Source organism: Arachis hypogaea, chromosome 19, assembly GCF_003086295.3.
Source record: "Arachis hypogaea cultivar Tifrunner chromosome 19, arahy.Tifrunner.gnm2.J5K5, whole genome shotgun sequence".
Lineage (NCBI taxonomy): Eukaryota > Viridiplantae > Streptophyta > Magnoliopsida > Fabales > Fabaceae > Arachis > Arachis hypogaea.
This window is the reverse complement of record NC_092054.1, coordinates 50,696,250-50,713,710: the sequence shown is the minus strand read 5'-3', so window position 1 is coordinate 50,713,710 and position 17,461 is coordinate 50,696,250. Positions and strand designations below refer to the sequence as shown.

The 17,461-nt window shown below is 37.4% G+C and overlaps 1 protein-coding gene and 1 non-coding gene across 2 annotated transcripts; both read left to right on the top strand.

Moving 5' to 3' along the window:
* The first annotated feature begins 518 nt into the window (after positions 1–518).
* On the top strand, positions 519–626 carry LOC112781282 (small nucleolar RNA R71). The gene has a single exon (XR_003192067.1). It is a non-coding gene; the product is annotated as a small nucleolar RNA R71 (small nucleolar RNA).
* Positions 627–14,258: 13,632 nt separating this feature from the next.
* LOC112780118 (uncharacterized) lies at positions 14,259–17,461 on the top strand. Its single transcript, XM_025824458.3, has 6 exons — positions 14,259–14,601; positions 14,726–14,827; positions 15,012–15,157; positions 16,146–16,423; positions 16,503–16,587; positions 16,971–17,461. Exons 1-6 carry the CDS (start codon positions 14,349–14,351, stop codon positions 17,403–17,405), a joined length of 1,299 nt encoding a protein of 432 aa, XP_025680243.1. The 5' UTR covers positions 14,259–14,348; the 3' UTR covers positions 17,406–17,461.

Sequence of the window (17,461 nt, the reverse complement as noted above, 5' to 3'; positions counted from 1 at the left end):
GTTGTCCCTCCAATTCTGATTAGAATTGTCCTGCCATCCATGGTTGTAATTGCCACCTTGATTGTACCCTTGGTTGGGGGGTCATAGAAGTTATGAGTGGCTGCTATGGTGTTGTCTTCCTGCTGGAGCTGCGGACACTCATAAGTATAGTGGCTATAATCAGCACAGATTCCGTAAACTCTCTGTGGGACTAACTGTTGGTTTTGCTGTGGCGGAGAAGGTTGAGCTTGCTGAACTTGTTGTTGATTCAATTGCATCTGCTTCAGCAAGTTGGTTATTTCACAGATACTCTGAGTCAGAGCAGCAGTCTCTCTGCTAGAGGATACTTCTACAACAGCTTTTGAAAAGCCTTGTTTTAACCTGTGATTCCGAGTAGATTCAGCTAAGTCGCTAATCAATTGCCATGCCTCATCAGTGGTCTTGTACTTTTTCATAGATCCATTGCTAGCACTTTCCAATGTGGTCTTATCTTGGGGCCTCATGCCTTGTGTGACGTAACCAAGTAATACTATCTTGTCAATCATATGGTGGGGGCATGCTTCCAGAAGATTATTAAAGCGCTCCCAGTATTCATAGAGAGTCTCAGATTCATCCTGAACAATCATGGAAATGTCTTTCCTCAGTTTATCAGTAACTTCAGCTGGAAAGAATTTTTCCAAGAATTCTCTTCTCAGTGTATCCCAGTTGGATACAGTTGCTGCTGGTTGAGTGTAGTACCACTCTCTTTCCTTCCCCTCAAGAGAAAACGGGAAAGCTTTCAGCAAAATTGAAGTTTCATCTGCACCATCATGCCTGACAGTAGAACAGGCTGCTTTCAAATCTCTCAGGTGCTTGATAGGCTCTTGAGCAGACAAGCCATGAAACTTGGGCGTCAACTTGAGCAGTGCGGTCTTTATTTCAAAGTCTGTAGCCACTGCTGGGTGATGCGCTTGAAATGGTTGCATTGTAAAATTAGGGGCTCTAGCCTCCTGGATAGTAACTCTCCTAGCTGCTGCCATGTTACCTGCACGTAAATCAACCAAATCAGTAGAACGGGGCTGGTTTCTTTCTCAAGTGACGTTTCAGATCTGCCCTTAGAGAGGACTAACCGACGCCGAGCTTACCTTATTTGTGAAATAGTTCTTTCAATCTCAGGATTGAATACTAGCAAGTTTGGATCAGGAAGTGAACGCGTCATCTAACGAAAGAAACAAGCAGCTCATGGTAGCAAGATAAAATAAAATACAAATAAATAAAATCCAATTAATAACTTTAGCACTCTATTGTAACTCCCCAGCAACGGCGCCAAAAATTGACGTGGCAGAAATTGGCGAGTCAAGAATTGATATTAGTTGTGCGTTGTAAGTATAGTTCTTAACCAACTAGAAATCCGCTTATCAATTTAGAAAGGTTGTCACACAAATTAAAATTAAAATACTGGGAGTATGAATCCCAGGTCGTCTCCCAACGAGTTGCAGAAAGGTGTGTTATTTTATTAATCAGATATTTTCAGAAAGAGTTTGAGTTGAATAAATAGGAAATTAAATTGGGAAAATTAAGTAATTTAAATAAAAGCCTTGACTGGGAGTAGATTAGTTGGAAGCCCTATTCTTGTTGCAGTACTCTCAAGATTGATTGATAATTGACGGTCGTTCTGTTTAGTTATCCCTTACTAAATAAGGAAAAGTCAAACAAGTTGGAATGATGTTTCTACTCACAAGTCCCAATCCGCTTACTTCGAAGGACTGGCGTTAGTGACTAGAGAGCCATCCAACAGTAAACCCAATTACAATCTCTCTTTTGAGTATTCCAACTCAAGGGTTCCTTTCAATCAACTCCCCATCAAGTTAGGGGACTACTCACTCATTGTGAATATGGAACACATAACATAGGAAAGGGAATTAAAGAAATACATGATAAATAAACTCAAAGGAATCAATTAAAAATAAAAGTAACTCTTGTATTAATAAATTCTAAAATAATCTAATAGTAAAATTGAGTAAATTAAAGGACATGGAAGAGTAAAGCCAAGTAAAGAAAACGAACTAGAATGACGAAGTCTTGATGAGGTAATAACTCTTCTCGATATCCCAATGCAAAGAACAATAGAAAATAAAATCCTAAGAACTATGAGTGTGTAGAGCGAAAAACCTAGAGGAGGAGTAAAACTAGATCTAAAAACTAAAACTGTGTAGAATGAATGTTGTCTTTTGTTTCTGCATGTTCTCTGGCTCTAGTCTGCTTTTTCAGGCCGAAAACTGGGTCAAAACAGGGTCCAAAATCGCCCCTAGCGAATTCTGCAGATTATGCAGATCGCGCATGTCACGCGATCACGTCATTCATGTGAACGCGTCATGCGGCGTTTAGCTTTGCCACGCGGGCGTGTCGTCAACGCCTCCACGTCACTTGTGCTATTCCAATCCGCGCGGTCACGTGAGCCATGCGACCGCGTCACTGCGATTTCCTCTCTTTTGCGCGGTCGCGTGAGCCATGCGGCCGCGTCACTTCTCGCTGGTCATCTCCTTAATTTCTTGTGTTCCTTCCATTTTTGCAAGCTTCCTTTCCAATCTCCAACTCATTCATGCCCTATAAAGCCTGAAACACTTAACACACAGATCACGGCATCGAATGGAATAAAGGAGAATTGAAATACATAATTAAAAGTCTCTAGGAAGCAAGTTTTCAATCATGTAATAATTTTAGGAAGGAAATATAAATGCATGCTAATCATATGAATAAGTGGGTAAAGATCATGATAAAACCACACAATTAAACACATTATAAACCATAAAATAGTGGTTTATCAGTGCTCGACATCGCCATCCCCAAAAATAGCCCCCTGGTCATGAAGCCGCTGGAGATCTGCCTCCATTATTAGGACGGCGTCCCCCAAACATCAGAGGTCACCCAATAATAGAGGGGGGACTGATGGAGGAAAAATGTCGGTAAAGATTTTCACAAAAATATCGCGTTGCAAGTATTGTCTAAACCGACAATTAAACCTCAGTCAAAATTTAATTTGTTTGTCACAATACAAACCCAATAAAAATAGACCGAAGTATTTAAATCTCCGGTCATCTCTCAAGAAATTGCAGGGAAGTATTTTTACTATTGGTTAAGGGAAAGTATATTTTTGGGTTTTGAAATAAGGAACAAGTAATGTAAATAACAAGGAAGTAAAATAACAACTAAGAAAAAGTCCTAGCAAGGATTGAAAGTTAGAATTCCTATCCTCATTATCATCATCAATTGTAATGGTAATTATCTTTTTCTCTCACTTAGTTAACCTCTAACAATTGAAGGTAAGTCAAGTGAGTAATTCGACTTGAGTTCACAAGTCCTAATCAAAGATTAGAGTTAGTGAAGCTTAAGTCAAGTAGCAATTTTCAATCACCAATCAACAAGGGACTTTGACAACTCAAGAGTCTCCAAATTATTCAATCCAAGCTAAGAACATAAAAAGCTAACTTAAAATTCAACCAAGCATTTTATCAAACACTTGGAAGGCACAAAATAAAAGCATGGAAAATTAACAAGGAATAATAAAACCTAAAACTAACAATTGTAAGCATTCAATAATAACAAACGAAGAAATGAGCAATAAATATGAAATACCTCAAATTGCATTAAATAGAAAATTAAATCTAACATGAAGAGTTCATAAATTAGATGGGCAAAACAAAGGAATCAATAAGTAGATAACTAAAGTGCTAAAACAAGTAAGAGTAGAAGAAAATTAAATTAAACTAAGATAGAAATCTGAAATTGAGAAGAACTAAAAGGAACCTTAAAACCTAGAGAGAGGAGAGAGTCTCTCTCTCTCTAGAAAACTACATCTAAAACCTAACTAATGTGAATGAAAGTGTGAATGAATGATTCCTCCCCATCCAGCTTCACTCTGCAGCCTCTAAGCTTCACTTTCGGGCTTGAAACTAGGCCAAAAGCAGCCCAGAAATAGCCCCTAGCGTCTTCTGTGTAATGCAGCACGTGGCGCTATGTCACGCGTACGCGTCAGTCACGCGTACACGTCGCTGTGCGACTTCGCTGGTCACGCTTACGCGTTAGTCATGCGTACGCGTCGCTGTAAAATGCTCCAAGTCACGCATACACGTCAGCCATGCGTGCGCATCACTCCTCGCTTCTCAGCTCCTTAGTTTCTTGTGTTCCTTCCACTTTAAGATGCTTCCTCTTCATCCTTTAAGCCATTCATGCCCTGTAAACCTGAAAACACTTAACACACAAATCACGGCATCGAATGGTAACAAAGAAGAATTAAAAATTGACAATTTAAAGGCCAAAGAAGCATGTTTTCAACAATAGCACAAAATTAGGAAGGAAAATGTAAAACACGTAATTTATATGAATAAATGTGAGAATAATTGATAAAATCCGCTCAATTCAGCATAAAATGTACCACGAAATAGTGGTGCATCAAATCTCCACACACTTAAACATTAGCATGTCCTCATGCTAAGCTCAAGAGAAGCTATAAAGAGTGAAGAGGAATGATAAAACTTATGAAATGCAACCTATCTATATGAATACAACTAAATGCAAAATGCTTTTGCCTACTTGGTTAAAAGTAAACAAGTTCTCCAAGACAAAGATAAATCAGATTCCACTAATTCAAATCACACAATAAGAGATAAGTATACTTGTAAGAAGAGAGCTCATGAAAGCCGAAAACACAGAATCAAGCATTGAACCCTGACTGAAAGTATATACACTCTAATCGCTCAGGTATTTAAGGTTCGTTTCTCTCAATTCCCCTCTAGTCATGCTTTCTAAAACTTTGTTCTTCATCTAACCAATCAACAAATATTAAGTGTACCAATGCAAACATCATGAGGGCTTTTCAAGGTTGTAATGGGGCTAAGGTAAGGGTGAGGATATATGTATGGCCAAGTGAGCTATAATTTGAATCTTTGACTAACCTAAGTTCTCACCTAACACATACACACACTCTATATAATTCTAAAATCATGCTTAGCTACCCAAATGCTCACTTTTTCATATTTTCGCACACTCATATATCAATTTTAATTCCATCACATATGCGTTGATCTTTTTATTAGACTTAACATCGGGGTAATTTTGTCCCCTATTCATTTATTCCTTCTCTCTTTTTTTTTCTTTTCTTCTTTTTTTTATATTTTTTTTCTTTTTGTTTTTCCCCCTTTCTTTTTATATAATTGAAAGCATAATATATTAATGCATATGGTTTCTCTAATTTCACATGAGCAGCACCCAAATTCTCAATATTTGTCAATAAAACAATACACATTCTTATCAACCAATGTTCCCACATTTTCCCACACTTAGTTGACACACACTCACTATCTTAAGCTAACCAAAGATTCAAATAGGGTAATTAATTATTTTTCCGCTTAAGGCTAGTGATGTGGTAATATAAAGAACAAATGGGGGTTAAAAAGGCTCAAAGTGGCAAACAAAGGTAAATAAAATGGTAGGCTATTTGGGATAAGTGAGCTATAATCAAATGATGACCTCAATCACATAAATGCATGAATATACACTAAATAATGGACATATAGAATGGAACAAACTAAAGATTGCAATCATAGAGAAGAAACACACAAGAATAAAAATTATGGTTAAATAATGTAACCATATAATGAAGCTCAAAATCTCACAGGTTGTGCGTTCTTAGCTTTAAACCATGTTCCAAATTAAAATCTTCAAATAAGTTTAACACAAATTTTAATTCGAATTAGTGAAATGCTATAAAATAGTGTCTTGAAAGGAAAATCATTACTTGAACCAAGTAAGGCATAAATGCAAGCAACTAACTACACATGCAATCTATTATGCAATACAACAACTAACTAGCAAGGGAAATTAAAAATTGGTGTTAAAAAGAAGGTAACTAACCTATGGAAGTCGGTATCGACCTCCCCACACTTAAAGATTGCACCATCCTCGGTGCATGCAACAATGTGCAAGTGGACGGGTGGCTACAACTGACGCTTTTCTCCAAAGAGTGTGCGTAGGAACTTGTTTGTTGCCCCCTTTATAAGTTTTCCGTTTTCCTTCTTGGTGACCATCCTGAAAGAAGAGGAAAAGGAAGAAAAATAACCCGTAAACAAAGATATGAAAAGAAATAAAATATATGTGGGCTATTGCCAAATAATAAGGTTCTCAACTATATGGTAGCTACAACATGTAAGCGAGAAAACAATAGAAGCAAATGGCATGTCAAGTGAATAGCAGACAAGTCAAGAAGCACCAAAATAATGCAAGAAAAATGCAACAGTTAAAGAAGAACATTTAACACCAATGAAAAAATAATAACTTAGAAAAGAAAATAAAAACATGAACAAAACTAAAATGCAATAAAGAAAAGTATGCAAATGTAATATGTAAAAGAAAATAAAAGAGAATAAGGATGAGAGGTTAAAGAAATAAAGAAGAAGAAAGTAAGAAAGGAGGAAGAAAGAATAAGAAAGGGGAGAAGAAAGAAGTAAAATGGAAAACGGGACGCGACGTGCGCGCATGCATCACGCATACGCGTGAAAACAGAAATAGCCATTTGACGCGTAAGCGTCACCCACGCGTACGCGTGGATTGCGCAAAATGAACACTGATGCGTGAGCGTCGGTCACGCGTACGCGTGACTACTTGCGCGATTCCAGCACAGTGGCAGCCCAACTCTCTGTTCAATTACCAAATGACGCTGATTTTTTCACTCCACGCGTATGCGTCGTGAACGCTTACACGTGGATGGGAAAAAATGCAGGTCACGCGTACGCGTGGATCACGCGTACGCATGGGTCACATGTACGCGTGGGGTGGTTTGTGCACCATGCACTCCTCCCGGGTCGTTCCATCATAACTCTCTGTTCATTTTTTATAAAGGGCGAACCTCCATACGACGCGTGCACGTCGCTGACGCTTACGCGTCGGGGACACTTTTTTTTTATAATGCAAAATAGATGTACTTATGCAGAACTGGAAATTAATACTGATAAAAATAAAATAGAACTAATAAAAAGGGAAGATCATACCATGGTGGGTTGTCTCCCACCTAGCACTTTTAGTTATTGTCCTTAAGTTGGACATTTTGTGAGTTCCTTGTCATGGTGGCTTATGCTTGAATTTATCTTGAAACTTCCACCAATGCTTAGACTTCCAATAAGCTCCGACATTCCTAAGTGAGTTCACCAAGCTTTGACAAAGTTCTTCACAAACTAAGGGCTCCCAAAGTTGATCCTCATATATTCCTAGATCCCAAATCTTGTTTCTACACCCGTCTTGAATTTGATCATCTTTGTTTTAACCGGGTGACAAGCACTCCGAATTCTCTATGAGGTACCAAACTCTTCCCTTAGATCCCACCAAGTGATCACTAGTCCAACCCTTGCATCTAGCTCTTGAAATCTCAACCTTGATGAGTCGTGATTTGCAACTCCAACCACTAAACATTCTTCTCTTACACTTCATTCCACAAAGCCTCCTAAGTTGGCCATCCGTTTCAAGAATACCATACTCAAGTGGGACGGTAAAGCGAATAGAGATAAGTCTTACCCACTCGAATGAAGGAGTAGACGGCTACCTAGGTAGAGAAGTTTCCAACGTTCTTGACAAAGCATACTCAACTTCTGTCCAACCTTTCCGAAGGACTTCCACTTCCACATCATTCTCAAACTCACTTAGAGAAGGTTCTTCGTACCCAAGGAGTTTACTTGCGGATGTAAATTCATCACTAGGAAGACTTGATTCATGATCATTGATGAGTCCATATTTGTTGGTATATTTTGACTCAAATTGGATGGATTCTAGCACATGAACTCACACTTAAGCACCAAAATAGCATACTTTTGTGTTTTCTCTCTAGATTGTACCTAAATGTAAAAACATGCTCTTTTGTGCTTATTTTGACTAATTTTATTCCATTTACCTTTCATTCGATACCTTGATGTTATTTGTGAGTGATTTCAGATGAATAAGGTAGGAATGGCTTGGTGGGAATGGAAGAGGAGCATGCAATTGGGAGAAAACATGAAGCAAACAAAGGAGGAGAGCTCAGCCATGCGTGCGTGCGCACAAGGATGCGTGCGTGCACACAACCACCTATGCGTACGCACAAGAACCCAAGAAGAGCAAATCCAGAGCATCGCGAAGTGTGTGTGCGCACAACCCTCTGTGCGTACGCACAAGTGCAAATTCGGCGAAGTGTGCGGACGCACACATCTGTGCGTCCGCACAGGTACCAGCACATGCATCCATTAAAAAGTCACGTGCTATGCAGTTTTGGGGGGTCTCTAGGCCCATTTCTGAAGTGCTGAAGGCTGGTTGAGAGGCTATATTAAGGGCATATCAACACATAACAAAGAGAGCCATCTTAGAATAGGAAAATTACATTTTAAGAGTAGTTTTAGGGTAGTTTAGGTTAGGTTTTCTTTCAATTCTCTCTTAGGGTTTGTAGCATTTCATAGTTCAACTTTGGTCTTGGATTTTACTATCTCATTGTAAGTATTTCTTTAATTTCTCTTTTAATTACATTACTTGTTCTACACTTTCATCTATTTTCATTTCTCTTTTCAATATATGCATAGTTTGCAATTTTGGTTTTCTAGTTGTTGAATCTGATGTTTGATGGCTTTTATATGTTTGTTTGAGTTGCCTTTATTGATTGTGATCATTTATGGTTCATAGCTTTCCTTAATTTACTAATTTTGCCATGTTTTATGTTTATGCCCACTATGTGTTTGATGAAATACCAATTTTGATTATGAGGTAATTTCCATCCCTTGGCTTGGGGGAAATGAGTGTATGGATTACTAGAGCCATAATGTCCAACATTTAGTGATAATTCTTGGGTTGTTAATTGTTCTTGTTCCCACTAACGCTAATTTGTTGCTAAGGTAATTAGCAAGCAAGCTAAGATTTGTGGGTTAAGAACACTTATTCTCATTTAACTTACTCTCCGATGTGAGGATTGACTTAGTGAGATTAATGCATCATAATTATCATAGTTGTGGTTATGGCAAGGAAGGGATTCCATAACTCATCCCAAGTCAAGGTTTCATTTATGTTTGAACCACTTTTCCATTACTTTTTAGCCTTACTTGTTTATATTACATACATAGTTCTTTTGTTCTTTTATTACTTCATTAATTGCAATTTTGTCTTGTTCTTTAATTCCTTTATTTTGTTTTCTTTCAATTATTGAAAACCACTTTGATTCTCACAACCAAAATTGTGTGCACTCTTTGGCATTAGTTCCTCGGGAGAACGACCCGGCTTAAAACTCCCGGTTTATATTTGCTTTGAATTGTGATATCTTTTGGATTGAATTTTGATTGAGAGGATCCGTTGCCGGTTTAGACTATACTCACAACGGAATTACTTTATCTAGCTTTTCGAATTGGCATAAATTCTCTTCTATCAATCATCATCACCAAGGGAACTTGCTTCTTGATCTATCCCATCCAATTCTTCATAGGGAATATGCCATGGAGGTTGTGCACTAACCTCCTTGACATCAATTTCAATCTTCTTGGAGGAATACTCTATAACTCTTGATTCCCATGGAGGTTCGGCATCTCCTAAGTCTTCAACCACTTCTTCTTCTTCAACTATTACGGCTTCCTCCACTTGTTCTAATACAAAGTCACGTTCCTCATTGTCTACCGGAGTTTCTAGTGTCTCCTTTATACTACGCTCTTTTATTGATTCTCCACATGTAGCCATGGGAGTACTTTGAGTGTCAAAACGCAGAGAGGCTAAATTACCTACTACCTCGGTCAAGGTAGCTACAAACTCTAGTGTTGTCCTTTGCATCTCTCTTTGCTCTTGAAGAAGAACTCTTAGAGTGTCATCATTAGAGATTGGAGTGGATATGAGGGTTCATTGCTTGGGAGAAAAGGTTCATGATAAGAAGGTGGTTCATTATGATAAGGATATGGCGGTCCAACACTCTTTATCTGTTCCTCTTGTTGCACAACACACTTCAATCCCTTGTTCTCAAGTTGAGATATGTTAGCCATGAGAGCTTCGTGTACTTTTCAGCTTTCCTCTCGCTCCATTTGATGGATGGTTGCTTGAAGTTGATCCATTACTTCCTTGAGACGATCTTTTGACTCTTGTTTTGCTTGGATAGCATAATTAGAATCGTATTGCTCTTGGATTGATGGATATGGACATGATGTATATGGAGGTGGTGGTTCTTGGGAGTAATTTTGTTGGAATGTGGATGGCTCTATGTATGGCTCATATGGTTCATAAGGTGGTTGGTATGGTGGATAAGGGTTACGATCGTATGAAGGTGTTTGGTAAAACGGGGCTTGCGAGTATGGTGGTTAAAAGCTATGTGGAGGAGGGGGTTCATAGGCATATGGTGGGGTTGTTGATTGTCATGAATAGGTCCACCATAACTATTGTCTTGGTATGCATCATAGAATGGTTGTTGCTCATGGTGCATTGGAGGAGGTTGTTGCCAAGAGGGTTGATCAAATCCTTGTGGCTCCTCCCATCATTGATTGTTCCATCCTTGATGCAAGCCTTCATTGTAATCTTCACTTCCTAGAACATAATTATAACCATACTCATAGCCAAAGGGATGAGAATTCATAGTAGCAAACAAAAAATAAAAACTAATAAAAATAAGCAACAAAGTCCTAAACTAACAAAAACTAACAAACAAGCAAAAGGTAAATATATACAATAACCAATAATAAGGCACACGTTTGCAATTCCTCGGCAACGGCGCCAAAAATTTGATGGAGGAAAAATGTCGGTAAAGATTTTCACAAAAATATCGTGTTGCAAGTATAGTCTAAACCGACAATTAAACCTCAGTCAAAATTTAATTCGTTTGTCACAATACAAACCCAATAAAAATAGACCGAAGTATTTAAACATCGGGTCGTCTCTCAAGGAATTGCAGGGAAGTGTTTTTAGTATTGGTTATGAGAAAGTATATTTTTAGGTTTTGAAATAAGGAACAAGTAATGTAAATAACAAGGAAGTAAAATAACAACTAAGAAAAAGTCCTAGCAAGGATTGAAAGTTAGAAGTCCTATCCTCATTATCATCATCAATTGTGATGGTAATTGTCTTTTGCTCTCACTTAGTTAACCTCTAACAATTGAAGGTAAGTCAAGTGAGTAATTCGACTTGAGTTCACAAGTCCTAATCAAATATTAGAGTTAGTGAAGCTTAAGTCAAGTAGCAATTTTCAATCACCAATCAACAAGGGACTTTGACAACTCAAGAGTCTCCAAATTATTCAATCCAAGCTAAGAACATAAAAATCTAACTTAAAATCTAACCAAGCATTTTATCAAACACTTGGAAGGCACAAAATAAAAGCATAGAAAATTAACAAGGAATAATAAAACCTAAAACTAACAATTGCAAGCATTCAATAATAACAAATGAAGAAAGGAGCAATAAATATGAAATACCTCAAATTGCATTAAATAGAAAATTAAATCTAACATGAAGAGTTCATAAATTAAATGGGCAAAACAAAAGAATCAATAAGTAGATAACTAAAGTGCTAAAACAAGTAAGAGTATAAGAAAACTAAATTAAACTAAGATAGAAATCTGAAATTGAGAAGAACTAAAAGGATCCCTAAAACCTAGAGAGAGGAGAGAGCCTCTCTCTCTAGAAAACTACATCTAAAACCTAACTAATGTGAATGAATGATTTCTCCCCATCCAACTCCACTCTGCAGCCTCTAAGCTTCACTTTGGGCTTGAAACTGGGCCTAAAGCAGCCCAGAAATCGCCCCCAGCGTCTTCTGTGCTTGTCACGTGTACGCGTTAGTCACACGTACGTGTCAGTCACGCGTACGCGTAGCTGTAAAATACTCCAAGTCACATATACACGTCAGCCATGCGTGCGTGTCGCTCCTCGCTTCTCAGCTCCTTAGTTTCTTGTGTTCCTTTCACTTTAAGATGCTTCCTCTTCATCCTTCAAGCCATTCATGCCCTCTAAACCTGAAAAAACTTAACACACAGATCACTACATCGAATGGTAATAAAGGAGAATAAAAAATTGACAATTTAAAGGCCAAAGAACCATGTTTTCAACCATAGTACCAAATTAGGAAGGAAAATGTAAAACACACAATTTATATGAATAAGTGTGAGAATAATTGATAAAATCCGCTCAATTCAGCATAAAATGTACCACGAAATAGTGGTGCATCAGGGACGCCCCCTGTCGGAATCACCGGAGCACCCACACCCTCCCTTCTCCGCTGAGACATGCCCAAAACAGAAGGAGCACAACCATCAGCCTACCAAAGCTACACGACAAAAAACTATGGAAGAAAGAAAAGACTCTACCATCTATCGAAAACTAAGCCTGCAGTGGTGCTCATCCTCCCCCAAAATAAAACTACAACCCTCATTTTCAGAAAAACAGTGCTAAAAGAAGTACCAAATGCAACCCCAACGCAGGAAAACAAAAGTAAAAATGAAAGACATGGAAAAAGAATACCAACCTGATAAAAGCCGCTGGCAAAAATGGGAGCAGAGCAGAGAGACAGCGCGAATATAGAGCCAAAATGCGCAGATGAAGAACAAAGTAGGAAAAAGTGAAGAGGATATGAAACTAGGAAGACTGGAAAAATGAAACAGACGAGGAAAGAAAAAGCAAAAGACCAAAACGGCTGTGAAGAATGAAAAAACCAAAAATGCCCTCAGCAACCAACAAACATAGAAGGGCAAAACTGGGAAGGCAACCCAAGCGCCCCCTCCTGGCAATAAATGCTCTCTTTAAAAATGCAACTGATAACATACATTGGAAAACAAAACAAGCGCAAAAAGACGGAAAGATCACACCCACTGCAACACGGACTACGAGGCTGACAAACCCTACAAACTGACCCATTCTAAGACCCGACGCGCCGCCTCTCTGCCACAGGCAGGCCCGTCGAGCAAATCCCTGAGAACCTTATCTCTCGTTCTGACAAATCAAGGAAGGCCATGAACTGCCAAAACCGTATCCTCTAGCGATGAAGACCGACCTTGTTCACTCTCCCGCTGCGGAGACAACTGTTACGGACCCGGCCCACGACTATTCCGTACCCAGAATAGCCTCCGAACCCGACTACCTGGGTCCAAACCACACCGCTCTTCTAGAAGGCCTGTAACCGACCCACTAAGAGCTTCTAACCAACAATCAAATTCAAATATCTCCCTTATCTTAACCAAATAAGATAAGATAGACAATCACCATCACCTATATAAAGAGGAGCCCCAGGCCCCCTCAGGTACGACATTCACTCTACATATCTTATACCTCTGAGATCCATTCTGACTTAAGCGTCGGAGTGTCTTTGCATGTACCACTCCCATTGCTTCAGTCGAAGGATCCGGCATCCATCCCGACCCAAAAAGTTCCCGATCCATCTCTCAACCCGTATCGGACACATCTTATACATCATCATCATTATTATTATTATTATTATTATTATTATTATTATTATTATTATTATTATTACATACTTATCATAATAATGAACAAATATTGGATATTAAAGAGATGGATAAATAATGAAAAAAATTAGATATTAAGTAAATGGATAAACAATGAGAAAAAACAATAAAAAAAAATAATAATCAAGGAGATTGATAAACGATTTTAATTGTATGATTGAGTAACTGAAAAATAAATTAATGATAGATTATTCACCAATTTATAATCTTAATATTAAAAGAGATAATATTAGAGTATCTAAATTAAAATAAAAACTTAAAAATTGAAGATAGAATTTTAAAGATAGAGTAAAGGACAAATAGGTCTCTAACCTTTTTTTTCGCGGACATTTTCGTCCCTAACCACGTCAGGGACTTAAAAGTATTTTTCAATAGTTAATGACAAAAATGTCTGCGAAAAAAAAGATCAGGGACCTATTTATCTTTTACTCATAAAATAAAATATAATTTATTCTCTCAAATTCATTTTTTGTAAAAAAAAAAACTGAATTCGTTTTAATATTCTATTTATTTAAATTCGTCCGCATATTTTAGAGAAACACGTAAAAATTGGAGATTTCCAGTTAATTCATGCCAAAAAAATTTAGCTTGTTTTTACAAAGAATTTAGTTAAAATATATTTTTTAAAATAAATTTAAGTCACTGTTAATAAAAATTTTAATTTTTTTAATAATATATAGTAATGTTAACAACTTGAACTTTTATATTTTTTTATGTAAATTTTCTTAATTAAAAAATATATTTTTACAAATAATCCACATAAAAGTTTAAAACTCACTCCTAACAAATTTCTATTTTATGTTTATTTTTGTTTTGAGAAAAACTGAAAGAGAGGCAAAATATAAAAATTGGGAAGGGGGAAGAAGCGCGGGAAGATTAGGGAATTATTCAACAATGGCATCACCCTTTGGATGGTACGGTCCTCTCATAGACCTCCGCGAAGCCTCTTCTCACATCGCCGATTTCGTTCAGCTTCTTGTTTTCGTTCACCGCTCCTTCCCCGTACACTACAAATCCTCCAAATCCGGCGACCTTATACGAACCGACATTCAGGTCGGCGACGATACGATGCCGTATTTCGGAGTAGCTCTCTGGCAGAACCAAATGGCTTCCAAGATCGCCGCTGGAGATCTTGTTTTGCTACAGAGTATGTATGATCATTCCATTAAGTATTTAGGGTTTCGAAATTCCAAATTACGGTTCTTATTTGACTGAACTTGAATTAATTTCCCCAATGATATAGCTATTTATGATGCATTTTGAGCTTGCAGATATGAAGATTGCAAAATATGGCAATGTTGTTGAGGCCAGAACCGTTCAGTGGTCTTCGCTGCTGTGCTTGGTTCACCCTTATGAATCACTTATTTCCAAGGGTTTGATCTTTTCCTTTCAAGTTCCTAAACTTGCTTAGTTTGTTAACTTGGAATTTGCCTGCGTAATTTGTGCAACCAATAAATAATTTTAGAATTGATGTTTAGACTCCTAGTACAAAAATTATCTGGCGGATCCATTTCTTGCTCAACAAGTTTTCAGTTTTTGCAATTTTGGTTCGTGCAGGTGTAGAAGAGTTGATGACAGGTTGCCGTGTTGGGGCAACAGCAAAAGATAAGCTCAGGAGTGTCGTTATGTGGGTGCAGCAGTATCGATCGACTATCTGTAACATCAAGCTGTGGTCCGATCAAGTACTTGCGTCGCCCTCAAAGGTTTGAAATTACTGTTTGTTGATTCAGCAGGCTGCATGTTTATTGGAGCTCTTTTGGTTGTTGAAGCTTTTTTCAGGAGCATTTCTTTTTTCATTTCATGATTATATATCTGCATTAGTTCCATGTTTATTTTGTGATTTCCTAAAATCAGTGGATGAATGATTATTTAGGATCAGCACAACAGAGATCCATTGCTTCATTGCTTTTAGTAAGGAGTAATGTCAAGTGGAAAATCACCTAAGACAAAGGAAGGGGGTGGGGGGAGAGAAAGAAAAAAAGTGGAAGGACATCCAATGAGTGCACTATTGGGCTCAGGGAATCATCTAGTGCATTTATCACTCTATATTTTATAGTTTGGAAGAAGTTACAACTTGTGCTGTAAGAAGATTGATTCAAATTTGCATAGAAATTTGTACTTTGGAAAATGAAAACAAATTAGGTAGGACAAAATACATGCTCCAAATATGAGTACTTCTCTTGGCTGCCTATTATTAATTTAGCATCTCCTCGTGTCATGTAATGTTTGACATGCGATATACCCTTTGTCGTGTTTTGTTGTCCTAAGTCAGTGCATTGGAAGTGAATATCCATTTGTATGATGTCATTAATAGTGTATCCTCTGATTTTATAGTGATTTCATTGTCCTATAAACACAATATTGGGAATTCAGATATGAGTTCTAAGTGAAATAGTGAATATGTGCATAAAAGAACAGATGGGGACTTTATAAGTGACTATAGGCAAGAAACCTTAAGCTTTATGCTTGAAATGTAGTGACCTATCTTATTTTGTTTATTGATATTTTATTTTATTTTATTTTTGACAGAAGTTTATACATTTCAACCTTTAGGTTTAAATTTTGGGCAAAACAACTTTTACTTCTAAAAGTTGACTTATTTCTCTTGGGAATGTTACTTCGATTAACATGCTTCATCCAATGCGGCACTGCTTAGATATACTGACGAACTACTGAATGTGATATATGCAGCAATTATATCTGTTTAAAAATTGGGAAGTTCTTGAGGAGAAACTGCCTCAGAATTGCTCTTCACTTATGGAAGTCTCTCAGCAGAAAACATCCTGCAAAGTAAGAGTCTGTGCATCTACTGCTGAAATTATTCCACTAGTGACACCAAGGAGTCTTGGTGATACCAAGAAAGATAATATTTTCATTAGCGAGAGACTTTGCAAAACCAAGGATAAAAGCTTAGTAGATGATCTCTTATGCATTGGCTGCCGGCTATGTGGTTTACCCTTAAATTCCGAGTACGAGTTTAAATGATTGTTGAAGCTTTTCTTGTTGTGCAAGCCAATAAGATTAGTGCTAATTATTCCTTTCTTTCAGATTTGAGAAAAATGCTACTTCACTAATCTGTTCAAAAAGTTCAAGCCGCCTTCATACAGTAGCCTTGATATATAGACCTTTCATGGTAAGCTTATATTCATACTCATTACATCATACTTGAAAGGACTAATATTTGATTTTGAGCATTAATTGACTTGACTTGGTGAATTTAGCTTGGTGAATTTAGTTTCACATGAAGCTAGAAAGTTATGACAAGTCCATAATAAATCCTATACATTTCAGCTAACTGTTAAAAAATAATACCAGCCAAATTGATAAAGCTTTATGCTTATTTGAGGTGCCTATAGTTTCTTAGTATCTGTGAATGTGTTTTGGCTTCCATTTTGTTTTATAATTACCATATGATAAAAGATAAAAACAAATGTTGTCATGCATGGGATTTTTAAAACGGAATTAAAAAATCTTTACACATCTCTAATGTTTGCTTATTGATGCAATTTTTGGCAGCTATATGTGTGGGATGAATCAGATTACATGCCAGTTCTTGTTAGGAACAAAGCTGCAGAGATCTTGTTTGGGAACATCAAGGCTGAAAAGGTGTATCTGAGTTATAGAGAACAAATGCTCAAAGATGTTGCTGGTCCTCAGAATAAATTCAAGGATGCTGCTGCAAGACTTGCTGGTAACATGAGAATTTCTGGGGAAGGACACTCGACCACTAATGTGTCTGATGCGAGTGAAAGGTTGCCATTGGAGGAAAAGCATCTTCCTGTTAAAATATTCAACATTTATGATGTCTGGTTAATCATTCTTAAACTGTTGTTGCGTCAAGGAAATAACAGTCCTCTAAAATTTGAGATCCTTGTTGACCCCCGCTTAAACGTTGATAATGGGAGATTTGAAATGATTTTTGCATCAATGCCATGTTTTGGACCCAAGTGATAACTATTAACTTTGCTATATCAGCTTTTGCACCTTCATAAGTGCAAATTCCATAA